General features: G+C 31.9%; 2 protein-coding genes across 43 annotated transcripts in view; one reads left to right on the top strand and one right to left on the bottom strand.

The window, feature by feature from the left end:
• The first annotated feature begins 673 nt into the window (after positions 1-673).
• Positions 674-7367, top strand: LOC124428470 (formin-2). Of its 3 annotated transcripts, XM_046972524.1 has the most exons (11): positions 674-1077; positions 1184-1436; positions 1509-1676; positions 1999-2199; positions 3330-3499; positions 3912-5529; positions 5618-5718; positions 5781-6065; positions 6162-6699; positions 6798-7063; positions 7160-7367. In XM_046972524.1, exons 1-11 carry the CDS (start codon positions 679-681, stop codon positions 7325-7327), a joined length of 4167 nt encoding a protein of 1388 aa, XP_046828480.1. In that variant the 5' UTR covers positions 674-678; the 3' UTR covers positions 7328-7367. The 3 variants fall into 3 exon arrangements, with proteins under 3 accessions (XP_046828480.1, XP_046828478.1, XP_046828479.1); XM_046972522.1 differs by having other exon boundaries at positions 1184-1676; XM_046972523.1 differs by having other exon boundaries at positions 1184-1676; positions 6798-7051.
• A 2952-nt stretch (positions 7368-10319) lies between these two features.
• The window catches only part of LOC124428424 (microtubule-actin cross-linking factor 1), a 115949-nt gene continuing 111738 nt past the window's right edge, over positions 10320-14530 (bottom strand). For 28 of the 40 annotated variants that reach the window (XM_046972438.1, XM_046972437.1, XM_046972432.1 and 25 more), the window contains 7 exons: positions 13262-13421; positions 12974-13111; positions 12521-12707; positions 12052-12114; positions 11478-11597; positions 10994-11053; positions 10320-10845 (listed from right to left, as the gene is read on the bottom strand). In XM_046972438.1, the coding sequence (XP_046828394.1) occupies positions 10680-10845; positions 10994-11053; positions 11478-11597; positions 12052-12114; positions 12521-12707; positions 12974-13111; positions 13262-13421 (894 nt within the window). In that variant the 3' untranslated portion in view covers positions 10320-10679. Of the gene's footprint in view, positions 10846-10993; positions 11054-11477; positions 11598-12051; positions 12115-12520; positions 12708-12973; positions 13112-13261; positions 13422-14195; positions 14258-14530 lie in introns of those variants that run through there. The other 12 variants (XM_046972446.1, XM_046972441.1, XM_046972440.1 and 9 more) reach the window with 8 other exon arrangements.

Consider the following 14530-nt stretch of genomic DNA (forward strand, 5'->3'; position numbering starts at 1 on the left):
TCGATCTCGAGTTCGACCACTTTTGATCACCGAAAGAAATTTGTAAAAATTCACGATTTACGAAAAATGTCAATATCATAGGAAGAAATCAGATATTTATTGAGAAAAAAAAAAGAAAAAAAAAAGAAATAGTAAAAAAAATTTGTTGAGACAACATCACGCACGACCGTTCATATTTATTTGTCCTTCGAAACAAATAGAATGAGTCGAACGGAGAGTGTTAATATGAAGTGAAACACGAGCTTTATCATTTTAATCGAACATATTAATAATATCTTTATCCAGATTCTGCAAGAAAGTCTCTTAAATATTATGTATTTTACGAAAAGATTTAAGAGTTCACAGAGAAGTTCCTTGTTAATGAAAGAACGTACTGCAAGTGACAGGATCTGATCTACCTGAAAGAATACCGATGAAAAAAGGATCTTCTTGTTTTTCTTTCTCCTGGATTTTCTTTTGATAAAAGCTTGTCACCCTTTAGAAATCCCAATAATAAAAGAAGAACGAGATCAGTATGAAAGAATTTCCTTTTCTCTTCTAAGAGCGCGATCCTTCTTCTTTTTCTTCTTTTTCTTCCTTTTCTTCTTCTTCTTCTTCTTCTTTCTTAAAAATTCTCGACTTTAACACAGCGTTCTGTCAGACACGAAATTTGTCTCGATTATCGACCGGACCGGGCAAATGCATCGGCCACAGGACGCAGTCGCGGCTCAGGCGCGGCCTTGGGCGCCGAAGCTGCGCGACTTTTCTCGCCGCTGGATCGAGTCCCTGAGAGCTCTCTACGGGGAAAACGGTGCTTCCTCGGCGTCAACCATCCGTAATCTCATGGGTAATTTACAAAGTGATGGTAAGAAGAAAGGGAAGAAGGTAAGGGATGCTGCGAATGTTACATATCCGAGCGTGGACGTTCCTGAATTTTCTGAGATAACAAAAATCGAAGGAAGGAAAAATTCAAAGAGTTTAGAAGATGTGGCTAGCTTCGAGATCGGCAAGAGCGCACATATATATAAATCTTCCATTGAGAAGTTACAAACTCCAGCTAAAAGACAAGCACCTAAACCACCGATAGTCACAACTGAGGTTGGTGCTATCGATCTCTTTTAATAATTTAGAAAATATTTATCACAATCATAAGAAATTTATTAAACGATTAGAAATCATTTTTAATCATATCGATATTTTACAGGTCGAAAAGACAACGCCCGATGTTAAACCAAGTTCACTATCTCAACATCATGGGGAATCATCAGCTACAAATATTTCTCATGATGTTGAGCACGAGACGATCGATAAAACACCTAGTGGAATGTCTACTATCATCAATGGAACAGTCTCAACATCGAAAGAACCGATTATTGGGGCTAACACAACACCGGTGAACCTAATGAACCCCTCATCGACGTTGCTGGTCACCGACTCCTGGCGTCTCGCCAACAAAGGTTTGCTAGTAGCCGAGATATCTGCACCGCTCAGTCAGGAATCTTCCAGTGACAGTGTCTTTACCGATCCAGAGGAAGCTCTATTACCTGCGGAAACGCAATGCGCTTCTATCACTCCATCTTCGACGGATATATTGGTGGCTTCTGTCTCATCGCGCGAAGATCACAGCGATAAAAGATCACCATTTGCTGTCCTAAGGCATAAGAAGATACAATTACCACCCACGCCCTCGCAGCTAAGTAAGGATCTGATTGATTTTTCTCATTTTATTATGATTTTATTAAAATTAATTTTATTAAACGATCGATTTTCCTTCGATTAGATCTGAAAACGAACGAGGAAGTTTGGAATTAAACGTACTTGCTTGTTACCTAATATCATTCTTATCATCAACAGCTTAAATGTTTGATTTGTGTGTTGTAAAAATACTTATCTCTTCAATTACGTATGATCATTTTTCACAAGTCACGATGTTTTCTTGCGAAAGTTCAATACTCTCTCTTCGTCTCAAAATTTTCACATACTCATCTCATCGTTAATGATAATTTTTATTATTTCCAGACATCTCGCAATCACCGGCCAGTGATACTAGAAAGACACCACATAGAAGGCACACCATGTATGAAACTTCACCTGAAAGTCAAGTACTTAGAAGAGTAGCAAATTTGGTTTTAGATCGTGCTAGTCTTGAATCTAAAAACAACGAAAATGCCAAAGTTATACCACGCAAGCTCGATTATGGTCTTTATAGTAAATTCGAAGGTGAGTAGAAATTAAATATGGTCATAATTAATTTGAAATATATTTTGAATTGAGTCATTCTTTCGAAGAACAAAAAGAGATTCTGATTATAGAAAAAAAGATTAGATATATGTGATTGGCTAAAAATAACATTTGATATATAAAATCATTTGTTTCGACGCGATTATAATTCAACGTTTATGTTAATTATGTTTACATACGATCAAAATTAGAAAAATTCTCATATCATTTTATAAGAAAAAAAGAATGATCCAGAGAACAGCAATCGGACGATTAAATTTTATGAATAACTCGAGAGGCGTAGATCATGTTGAAAGCATGTTACTGTGTATGTGTGTTGAACGATAATGAAAGCAGACGCGTTTACACTGATAAGAGAGACACAGAGGTTTCTCGTTGAAACCTCTTTTTAGTTTTCTATTGGAATTCGGTCGATTGTTTAGCGCTATGCAAAATGTCGAGCAAGTATTTTTGACGTTGACAGTTGGCTGGATGACAGAAGTGTGATATTATCGCAGTGTGCTTGTCATTTTTTATTGAATTTTTCCATTAAAAGTGATGTCTCATGAACGACGAGATCAGAATCGATCGATTTCACTTTCTCTTTTTTTTACATATATATATTTTTTCTTTTTTCTGTTTTTCTTCTATCAATCAACGTACGGAAAGTTGAATTTATCTGACCATCCGTATTAATTAATATCAATAATTATACTTCATTTTACACTTTGTTATTTACATTGAAATTATTTATATTTAAAACGCAAAAGAATTAATAATTATATGCGATTTGTTTTTTGGAGTCAACAAATTGCGTATATTAAAAAAATAAAGAAAAAAAAAAAAAACAGAAAAAAGAATTCTCATATTTCAGATAATATGATTATGCGAAAAATATGAATTTTATAGCAGTACAATAATAAATCTCGAGAAAGAAAGAGGAGAAAGAGACCTACGTGACAAAAGCTTGCATTCGCTTGTACACGTGCACAATGATAACTCGTTCACACGTTTTCCCCTAACACTATGATATTTTTACTTTCGTTAAATCTTTCACACAAAGATCGAGAAAGAAATTCTTATCACGAACGATCTTCAAGGTTTCTAATTTTTTTTGTACATTTTTTCAGGATTACGTTTGATAGAAGTACTGACGTCTGAGTTACCAGAACATTTAAAATCTCAATTGACAGATGCGGAACGTGAAAAACTTGATTTGGCTTTTTATTCTCGTTTAGTATCAACCGGTCTTCTTCGATCATTTACAGATAAAGATAGCACAAGTAATATTTCACATACGGTAAGTATCATTAGATGAATATTTACATATGATTATTTTAATAAGTTTTACACGAATAGAAAGTTATGAATAGCGATACGAGAAGCTGCTTCACCTGACAAGTGAACGGTGACGTCGAATGACGAAATCTATCGCATATTTATCGATCTCCTTCAACCATCGAAAATTCCAGGATAAAGTAAGAATTTTAATCTCGCAACCTTGTCACCGTGGCTTTTAACCTTTATATCATATTCATTCCCACTTCTACGATTATCCGAGAGAGTTGAATATAATTTATAATTTCTTTTTTAGATACTATAGACTCTATATATATATATATATATATATATATATATATATATATATATCATAAACACAACAGTTAAAATTAGATATGTCTTCGATTAACAAGATTATAAATTTGCCGCAGGTATCTTCTGGTAATCATCGAAATCAATACGATACGTTGTCCCCGCCATATTCTAACGAATCTTTGAAACGATTTAAAACGAAGGAGGATATCGAAAGATTGGAAAAGGAATTGATCGATCTGAGGAACGAGATCGAAAGATTAAGAAAACAAAATAAGGATGTATCTACGATGGCACAGGACAAGTGTGTTCAAACATCTCCAAAAAGTGTATCACCGACCGGTACAAGTGCAAGTTCGCCTTCATCGAACGATTACAAAAGTGCATCAGCAGCGACGAGTGTTAGCGACGGAGAAAGAGTCACGGTGATCTCTCTCGACAATTCGCCCGTTTTGCCTAACAAATCTGTCGTCTCTAGCCAATCGAAGGAATCTAAAGAAGAACCTGAAATAACTAATTTACGAATGTTATTAAAAGACGAGAGATCGAAGATCCAAATTTCTACTCAAAATTCACTTTCACCGGATAACGAAGATACTAAAAATCAGGAAAATGATTTATCTCGCACTGTCAATGGAGAAATCGTAGCTGAAACATCTACAGGAAAGATGTCTGTTAAAAAAGAAACAGTTGAATTATCCAAAACCGAATTATCCTCGTCAGTTCCTATCATCAAAAGTGTCGAAAAAGCGGACTTAGTGAATGGAAAAGTGCAAGAAGATATATCACAGATTTGTTCTTCTCCACCAGCTCCACCTCCTCCTCCTCCTCCTCCTCCTCCTCCTCCTCCTCCAATACCACAATCACCATCTCCGTTACTTTCGATAGTAACAGAATCTAGTATTAATTTTCAATCGAAACAAATTCCAGCGTTATTGGCTACGTGTATCTCACCACCACTACCATCTCCACCATCCTCGTTAGATTTACAAACTTTGTGTATACCTCCACCTCCACCTATGCCAAATACTACACAAGTACAATTTTTACAACCACCACCGCCACCACCCCCAATCCCAGGACTGACAGAACAAACTTCTTTATCTTCAACACCACCGCCGCCACCATTACCACCACCGCTTATGACTGGAATTATTGGACTTCCATCTCCTCCACGAGCACCACCAATACCTGGAATTGTTGCATCACAACCTCCTCCACCACCACCACCAATGTCTGGAATGTCAGGGCCACCGCCACCTCCTCCTCCACCAATGCCTGGAATGTCAGGGCCACCGCCACCTCCTCCTCCACCAATGCCAGGCATGACTGGACCACCACCACCACCGCCAATGCCAGGCATGACTGGACCACCACCACCACCACCGCCAATGCCAGGCATGACTGGACCACCACCACCACCACCGCCAATGCCAGGCATGACTGGACCACCACCACCACCACCGCCAATGCCAGGCATGACTGGACCACCACCACCAATGCCAGGAACATCTGGTCCTCCTCCACCACCAATGCCAGGAATAGCTGGACCACCACCACCACCAATGCCAGGTATGACTGGACCATCGCCACCTCCTCTATTTTCTACCTCGATCACGGGAGCAGGTCCTGGCTCAAATGCATCAGGACCACCGCCACCTCCACCACCACTCGCTTCTACTCCAACTCCTTTACCTGCTCCTCCTATCGGAGGCTGGAATCCTCCCAGCAGATCGAGTAAGTAATAAAGAAACGGACTACTTCCTAAACAAAATTGAGAGTATTAAGAACGGTTTATAAATCTTCATTTTTTTTTTTCTTTCAGCATTGAGGAAACAACCTTTAAATCCTGTAGTACCAATGAAGCCACTCTATTGGACGAGGATTTTAGCACCGATGGCTGCTTCCAGTATAGGAGAGTCTATGGTAAAATTGAAATATTTTATAATAAACTAGATTTCGTTAATTTATTCGAATTAATTTCATAGACGTCTTTTTGGGCGGAATTAGAAGAAGAAAAAGATCTTGATATCACAGAATTTACAAATTTATTTTCACGCCAAGTCACTGAACGGAAACTTGCAAAAAAAGGAGAGGATGTAGCTAAGCCATCGAAAGTGCAACCAGCTAAAATACTTGATTCAAAACGATCGAAAACTGTTGGCATTTTGGAAAAAAGTTTACACGTAGATTTCACTGAAGTTGAAAATGCTGTTTATAATCTGGATACAAGTGTGATTAGTCTCGAAGCGCTACAACAAATTTACGAAGTTGTTAGTATAAATTTTGAACTTGATTATTGTTAAAATCAAAGTGTAGAAATTTATTTTCCTTTGCTTTTTTTTTTAATTTCTTTTTTATTTTTACAGAGAGCTACAAAAAAAGAGTTAGACGAAATAATCGCCCACGAAGAAGTTAATTCAGAAGTTCCGCTGGATCGCCCAGAGATTTTTTTAAAACGATTAGCAGGAATAGATCATTTCAGTGAAAGAATGGCTTGTTTGGTGTTCCAATCCGAATTTCAAGATGCTATTTCATCTGTTTCGAGCAAATTAACGAATTTAAAGACGATTTGTGATTACTTGAACAATTCTAATTCACTGAAGAAGGTGATGGCACTTATATTAACTTTAGGAAATTATATGAATGGTGGTAACATGATGAGAGGACAGGCGGATGGCTTCCATTTGGAGATTCTTGACAAATTGAAGGATGTTAAGTCTAAAGTACCGGGTATTACTCTATTACATTTCATTGTAAAAGCACGATTAGCACAGGAAAAGGATTGTAATTTTGATGAGCCATTACCTTTGCCTGTACCTGAGCCAGCTGATATTAAAGCAGCTTCGACAATAAATTTTGAAGATATTACGAAGGAACTTCAAAGGCTAGACGATCAACTGAAAGGTAAATATTATTTTTTAATTTAATAAATAAATTCATTTCTTTTTTAAAAAAATAATGTCTTATTTGTTTCTCTTTAAATTTATTTACCTTGTTTTCAGCTTGCAAAACAAAATACGAAGCTGTGGTCGAATCAAATCCACCTAACGCTCGAATATTTAAAGAAAATATGAACGCTTTCTTCACCAGTGCTACAACGGAATTGGAAAATGAAAATAAAGCATTAGTTGAGGCTAAAAAGAAATTTAAAACTGTTATGCAATTTTATCAATTCATACCTAAGGGTGCTACTTTGGACACAGCTGATCCTAATCAATTTTTTTCACTGTGGTTAAATTTCTGTCATGATTTCAAGGTAGGGTTTCAGGTATTGATCTTCAAATTGATGTAAAATAAAAAATGTTTTGTGTTTTCTAATTCACAGACTAATTTTTTCTTTGATGTCAATTTTTTAAATTTGCAGGATATATGGAAGAAGGAACAGCAACGTCTAAGGAAAGAAAAAATGGAACAAGAGATTTGGAAGAGACTTGAAAGTAAGAGAAATGTTCAAAGAAAAAAATTAGATCCTCATGGATTAAAAGCTAGGATATTAAAAAAAGAAAAACTTTCAAAGAAATATGACGCGTGATAATATCAATTAGGAAAATTAAAGAAAATTAATAATAAAAGGAAATTAATTAAATCGATATGAAATATCGGGTAGGAAATTAAAAAAAAAAAGAAAAAGGAAAAGGAAAAAGAAAAAAAAGAAAAACGAATCATAAGAGAATATTAAAAATTAAATAATATATTAAATCAAAGATATAGTCCTGTAAATATAATTTCAATTATGGCTCAAAAACAATTTCAAACGAAATCGATACTTTTTATTTTTGTTGAATAATTCGAATCGTCATATTTATAATCTATCTGTTATTTTCCGTTTTCTTTGTATAATCGTTTCGTCAAACATATTCCTATTTCTTTATTTAAATTATTTATATTCTGTCTTGATCAAGCATGTTAAATATTTATGTTTCTGTATATCAACTATTTATTAATATTATCTGTATTTTTTTATAATCATGATAAAATATGGGTTTCATTCAGTATTTTCATTTGATTAATTAATTAAATAAATATATGAACTTTGTTAAAAATTTGTATATATATATATATTATATATATATATATAAAAAAAAAAACAAAAAAGAAAAAAAAACAAAATAAAAATAAAAAGTCGCATCGGTAAAATATCCGTCCCGATCTTGCGCTATAGAACGCTATAGATCTTTAATGCGTCTCTTCAACGATAAATAACACTATCTGATTATTGATTTAATCATTGTTAATCATAATTCCAACGATTTATTATACGTTAATCTGCACATAGAGCTCGCGCCTAAACACCGTGTTAAGTTTTTCTTACGAATTTTATATAAATTGTTTATTGTAGAGAGAGATATCGATGAAGAATGTTTAATAAAAAAGAAAAAAAAAAAAAAAAAAGGAAAAAAAAGAAAAAGAAAAAAAAAACTTTGTACATTTACAAGCGCTGATAAAATATTCATTTTTTTTCCTTCTTTACCATACCTACCTGCTATTATTTTGTTAACAAAAATATTCTAACAGTGTGTCTTAAATCGTTTAAATAACATTAAAGCTCTTAATTTATGTATATATTTATATCTTTTTCACTGCATCATCAGCAATAATACAGAATTGTACAGTAAGGCGAAAACAAAGTTCAAAAAATTGTTAACACATGTAATTGCGTTATACGTAAACGTGTTATATTAATGTGTCATCGTATTAATCGCGTTTGCATTATAAAAAATTGGAAATGTCTATCGCGAAAGACTTCTTCATTACGAAACATTACATAAGCTTCGTTCCGAAAAAGTCCGTAAACCTTTTGCGGAGAGTTCACGTACATTATAATAGCTTTAATACACAATATTTTTTTTTTCCTGTATGTCCCCTTATTTTCAAATACAGCAAAGATTCATCTGTTGTATAGTTCATTTTTCTTAATTTTTTCTTTTTTTTTTTTCTTTTTCTTTCTAACTTTTCGTATATTATAATAATAATAATAATAATAATAATAAAGAAAAATACAACGCATTACATTGAATAATTTGTGCCACCGTATTAATAAAAACTAAGTTTGATTATGATCTCTTTCATGTTACTTCCAATTTGAACATGTTTCTATAGTAAAATGAACTCATTCTCAAAATGATAGAACGTCAGGTGAAAAAACATAATGTATATCAATATTTACACCCCCGTTTATATATTTCCTCGACGTTTTCTTTTTTCCTTTTTTCACAATTGCAATATAATTAAATAACTTTCAGCAAAAAAAATATGCATCTTAGCGAGAGAAAGAAAAAACATATAAATCCTTATAATAGAAATACAAAAAGATCGCTTCGTTAGGATCTATTCTCTTTTCTCGTTTGTTTTTTTTTTTATAAATAAATGATAAGATAAACTTCCTTTTCTTTCTCTCTCTCTCTCTCTCTCTCTCTCTCTCTCTCTCTCTCTCTCTCTTTCTCACTGTCTTTCATTCTTTCTCTTTCTCTCTCTCTCTCTCAATTATTATTATAAAAAAAAGAAAAAAAAGGAAGAACAAATACAATACTATGAAAGTGAATGATGATCTACACATACGTATACAACGCACACAAAAGGAATTACGCGTAGATCCATTGGAGAAAAATACTAATTGTACATTATTTTATGTACTTTTCGGTTTATTATAAAAAATTCGCGTGTGATACCTAAGCAATCTAAAAATTACACATATCAAATATAATTACATTATAATAATTAAATAGTTATAAAGAAGAACAAAAAAAAAATAAAATAAAATAAAATAAAATAAAATAAAAAAATGGTTTACGCGCCAGAGTAATAGTAATAATATTAGTACGTTAATACGTTTAACAATTCGGTTTTTTTTTAATATTGTTAAGTCTTTTTTTTTAAATATATATATATATAATATATTTTTTTTTGTTTATTATTATTACTTTTATCTCGAAACAGTTTCAACTTTTTCGATGTTCAAGCGCACGAATATAATGCACAATAGCTCTCAAAGTCTTGAGTGAATTGATTATATCAGAACACCCAGTTTTCTTTTCCGTTTTTTTTTTATTTTTTACTTTTTTTTTTATACCTTCACGATATTTTCTTTATCGATTTATAGTATAATATTTCTTATCGAATAAAGACTTTTCAACGCACATCGCCGATAAAAGTCTCTTCTCTTTCCTCTATCTTTCACTTTCTCTCTTTCTTATATATCTTTCGTGTATAATCTTATAGATATATTACATAATAGACAAATATTTATAATAAGCTCATCCTATCGGGAACAAATTAAAGAGTTGGCCTCTCGTTTTTCTCTTACGAAGAGTATATACTTCGTATTAGAATTTGTGCTCCTTTTTTATTACATTATATATATATATATATATATATATATATATATATATATATATATATATATATATATATATATATATATATATATATATATATAAAGACAGCAAACATCCAGGCGCGAAAAAAATTGAAATGAAATATAAATAGAAAAAATAAAAATCGGATAACTTCATTCCTTTTCTATCTTTATCAGTACCCGGATAAATTGTAAGCATTCTCTTTCAATCTCTTTTATCATTCTCGTAATTCTATAATTCCTTCGTGATATATAGCTTTCTTTATTTTATTATTTTTTTTATTTTTTTTTATTTTTTTTTTTAATTTCTAATAATTTCTTTCATTTTCTTTTTTTTTCCTTCAATTGATCTTACGCGATTACTCAGATTATTTATACTAACGTGTATTTGGCATGGAAAAGCAAGAGAATTATTATTATTTTTTTTTTTTTATTCTCTTTTTCCTTCGATAGGCAAACACGTAGGATAAGATAAAAAGCTCCTCGATAAATATTCGATTATTGTTAGGCAAAAAAGAAATTGTCGAGATTACAATCGGAAAGGTGCTCTTTGATCGATAGGCGTTGGTTTCCCTTTACGAGTTCCACTTGACGTAGTATTTGAGACTGAAGTGTCCGATGCTCCTGATGGTTTTCTTGATAATTTCAGAGACGGTGGTAGTGGTGTGCTCGAACCACTGGACGGTGTTCGTGTTCTATGATAGAGAAAGAACAAAGAAAAAAAAAGAAAAAGATATTATTTTTTTACAATTGACCATTTACGTCTCGACCATTTTTGTCTCGTTCGACAACTCTGGTTTAATAAATGATTTCTGAATTATATTAGGGATTAGTCATTATTACCTAGCGTGTTTAACAGCCAATGGGATGTTAGTTGCTGAATTTGTACAGATGGAACTGCTCCTGGCATTGTGAAAAATAGATAGATAGATAGTTAGTTGTTGTTGCCGTTGTTTTTATCTACTAGTAGCGTGTGAATATTATTATTATCGCACAGTTCGATACGTTTCATTATGCAGTTTCAATAGACAAGCATGTCTAACACTTAAAGAAAGATTCATTTAATATGCAACATGCTTATGATTGGGATTTATGATTGCAACAAAATGAAACAAAATGATCCAAAATCACACCGTTAAATATAACAAAGGATAGATCACAGTAAAGCAGAAAAAAAGAAATGATTAATATTTTATGATATAGAAGGGATATAGAGCAGGGAGAGAAAGAAAGAAAGAAAGAAAGAAAGAAAGAAAGAAAGAAAAAGAGAGAGAGAGAGAGTGAGAGAAAGAAAGAGAGAGAGAGAGAGAGAGAACATTCATCATACCCAGTAGAATCAGTAGAAATTGTAGAATGGTTGCTTTGTGTCGAATGAGTTGAAATATTGCTGGTTGTTGATTGAGGGGATTTTATGTCCATTCCCACATAAACAGGTATCCTAGAGCGGCTAAACCATCACCATTCGAATATTAGTTTGTTAACATGAATTGTTAAATTTAGATGGCAACGATTAATAGACATTCACAATAATTAGGATTAGTATATTTGATTGTTATGATATATCTCAGTACCATCAATTTATTAGTTATTAGTTAATGACAACTATTATTTATACTTCCATTATGATATATGTATATATATATATATATACAAAATAGATGTTTTAAATGAAAAAAAAAAAAAAAAAATAGAAAGAACGAAGGAATAGAACTTAAACAACTAAACTGAAAACAAATAAACAATAAGCATTTGTTCCACCACCAACGTTTGAACATGATAATTATTTAAAAGCTCCATTAGATTTATAATATTCCTAATCAACTATTACAAAAGCAATGAAAGCTAAGCCAATTGTGTTCTCTTCCATTAATCATTTTCTAACAGGTTAATGTATGCTTTACCTGATCGGTGTTCCGACACCAGTCAGGGTTGGTATGCTCGAAGCTCTATGGATTGAGCCAAACCTAAAAAAATGTTATTAACGAGAAGGGTTAACTATTATTTTGGAGCTTGACAAATTACCTTCAGAGATATTATTATTATTATTATTAATATTATTATTATTAATATAGTAATCAACACGTGTTGTGGTGGATCTAAATATAAAATTAAATTTAAATTTAATACAAAACGCAAAGCATACTAAAATGTATTGCAATCTAAATTATAAAATTAAAAAAGAAAAGAAAAGAAAAAAAAAGAAAATAGAAAATAATAGATTATTGGGAACAATCGTACGTCGTTAATTCGTTATAATTGCTATAATCTCTTGCTTACTATGCGAATTAACGAACGAGCTTAATGCAAACTCTAAGTTAGTGTCCCTGAGAATATTAATTAATAAGCAAAGTTTATTAAAAGAATACAAACCTAGACGTTGCACTACCACTAGCTGGACTAACCAGACCAGTTGGTGTACGTGGTCTAGAACTGGCTCCGTTGACAGGTGTACCTAATCGCCTACCAGAAATGCTATTATGTCTGCTAGACGTTGGTGTGTTGCCTGTTGTACCTACGGCGGTTCTACGAGGAATGCGACTTGGTGTACCTGCTTCGTCTATCAATTAAAAGAAATTTAATGTCAAAAATACTTTGATAAGAATTTTATATATAATTATCTTAATTATTAATTTTTTTTCTAAATCAATCTTTTTTTTTTGCTTAATCAAATAATTATTTAATGCGAAATTTATATTTAACAGAGATCAATCTATGTATATGAAATAAATATGTATTAATTTTTGAGCGAAGAAAAATAAAAAAAGATTTAAAAAATATATATATATTTTTTTTGTCTCTTTATATTTTTAATTATAATTTTACCTGTACTATCTAATGATTGTGTGGAACCATAACGACTTGGTGGTTTACTTCCTTGTCTTGAAGCTGGCCTACTACCTGGCCTACTTGTTGGTCTCGAAGCTGGCCTTGAGGCTGGTCTACTCGAAGGTCGGCTACCACCTATAAGAAAAATAATATCATTTTAATTTTAAACAATTTCTAAATATTTAATTAATTTTATTTAAGAATAAAACTTGTTAATTGGAAGATAAGATTAAATCGATCAAATTCGATAATATGTGATTTAATATTATGGAAAAGATAATTTACCTGGTGTGAGATTACTTCTATAAGGTGTGCTAGTTTTTCTAGCAGATATTCTGAATGAACCTTCGTTGTCACTCAAACTATCTGGTGTACCTGCACTTAGGGATGAACGGGATGCTCTTGATTGACCCATTGGTACGCTTCGTGCGCTTCGTTCTCTCACCTGTATTCGTGAAAAAGGGGGGGAAAAAAAAAGATTTTCTTTTAATTAACGTTCAAAATAATCCATTAAAAAACATTCGACGACAAATGTGCACGATTTTGATGGCTATGAACACATTTTCGAGAGTGTCATCGTGTGATCATTTATTCTCACATTCATTTAAAAGTGATCGATGAAAATTTGATAAATAGTGTTCGAATGAATGAAATGAAAACAATTTTTGGAAACAATGACAAAGCAAATTCGTGATTGTGAATGGAAATGTTTATAATTACCAATGCGAAAAGCATATCTATTAAGGATAATTAAAAATTTATAATTAATTATATATGCAATTAACTAAACGGATTTGTTCAGACACTACTACGATCAAAATCTATGATTGCTATAAAGTTTCAATGATGAGTCCATAAAATAGTCAAGTATGAACAATACATCTACCAAAAAAAAAAAAAAAAAAAAAACATATACATTTTTTATAATTATTATTCATTAAATTATTATAAATAAATGACAAGGTTTGTTCATACTTGATTCAGATATAGAATAAAAAAAAAAAAAAAGAAAAAAGGGACACTTTAAAACTTACGTGAATGAAAATAAAATAGATCAAAAAAAAAAAAAGAAATGAAAAAAGAGGGAAGGAGAAGAACATGAAGAATATGATGATGATAGATGGATGTGGCCTTTTGTTTATTTATTTATTAATTTTTTTATTTATATTTTGTTTTCTCTTATCATTTTCGTTTAACTACTAATTACATGCAGACTTACCAAAAGAAGTTGGGAGAGATACAGTAGTTTATGATGATTCGAAGTATCTCCGATCAACGCCACTATGCAACGCATCAATACATGACACATATCGTTATGCATATACTCGTATTTAAAAGAACTACCATATAAAATATCCTGTATCTGTGTATGTGTATGTTGTGTGTGTATTAGAAGAAAAAAAAAAAAAATATATATATATGAACGAAACAAAGATTTTCCTTCGTTTTAATATCTCGTATAGAATTACATTGTATCCGATAAATATCCGAAAACTTTTATACCGATTATTATTATTATTAATTATATATTTCTATATATACATATACATGTAT

The sequence above is a fragment of the Vespa crabro genome, chromosome 12 (genome assembly GCF_910589235.1).
Source record: "Vespa crabro chromosome 12, iyVesCrab1.2, whole genome shotgun sequence".
Lineage (NCBI taxonomy): Eukaryota > Metazoa > Arthropoda > Insecta > Hymenoptera > Vespidae > Vespa > Vespa crabro.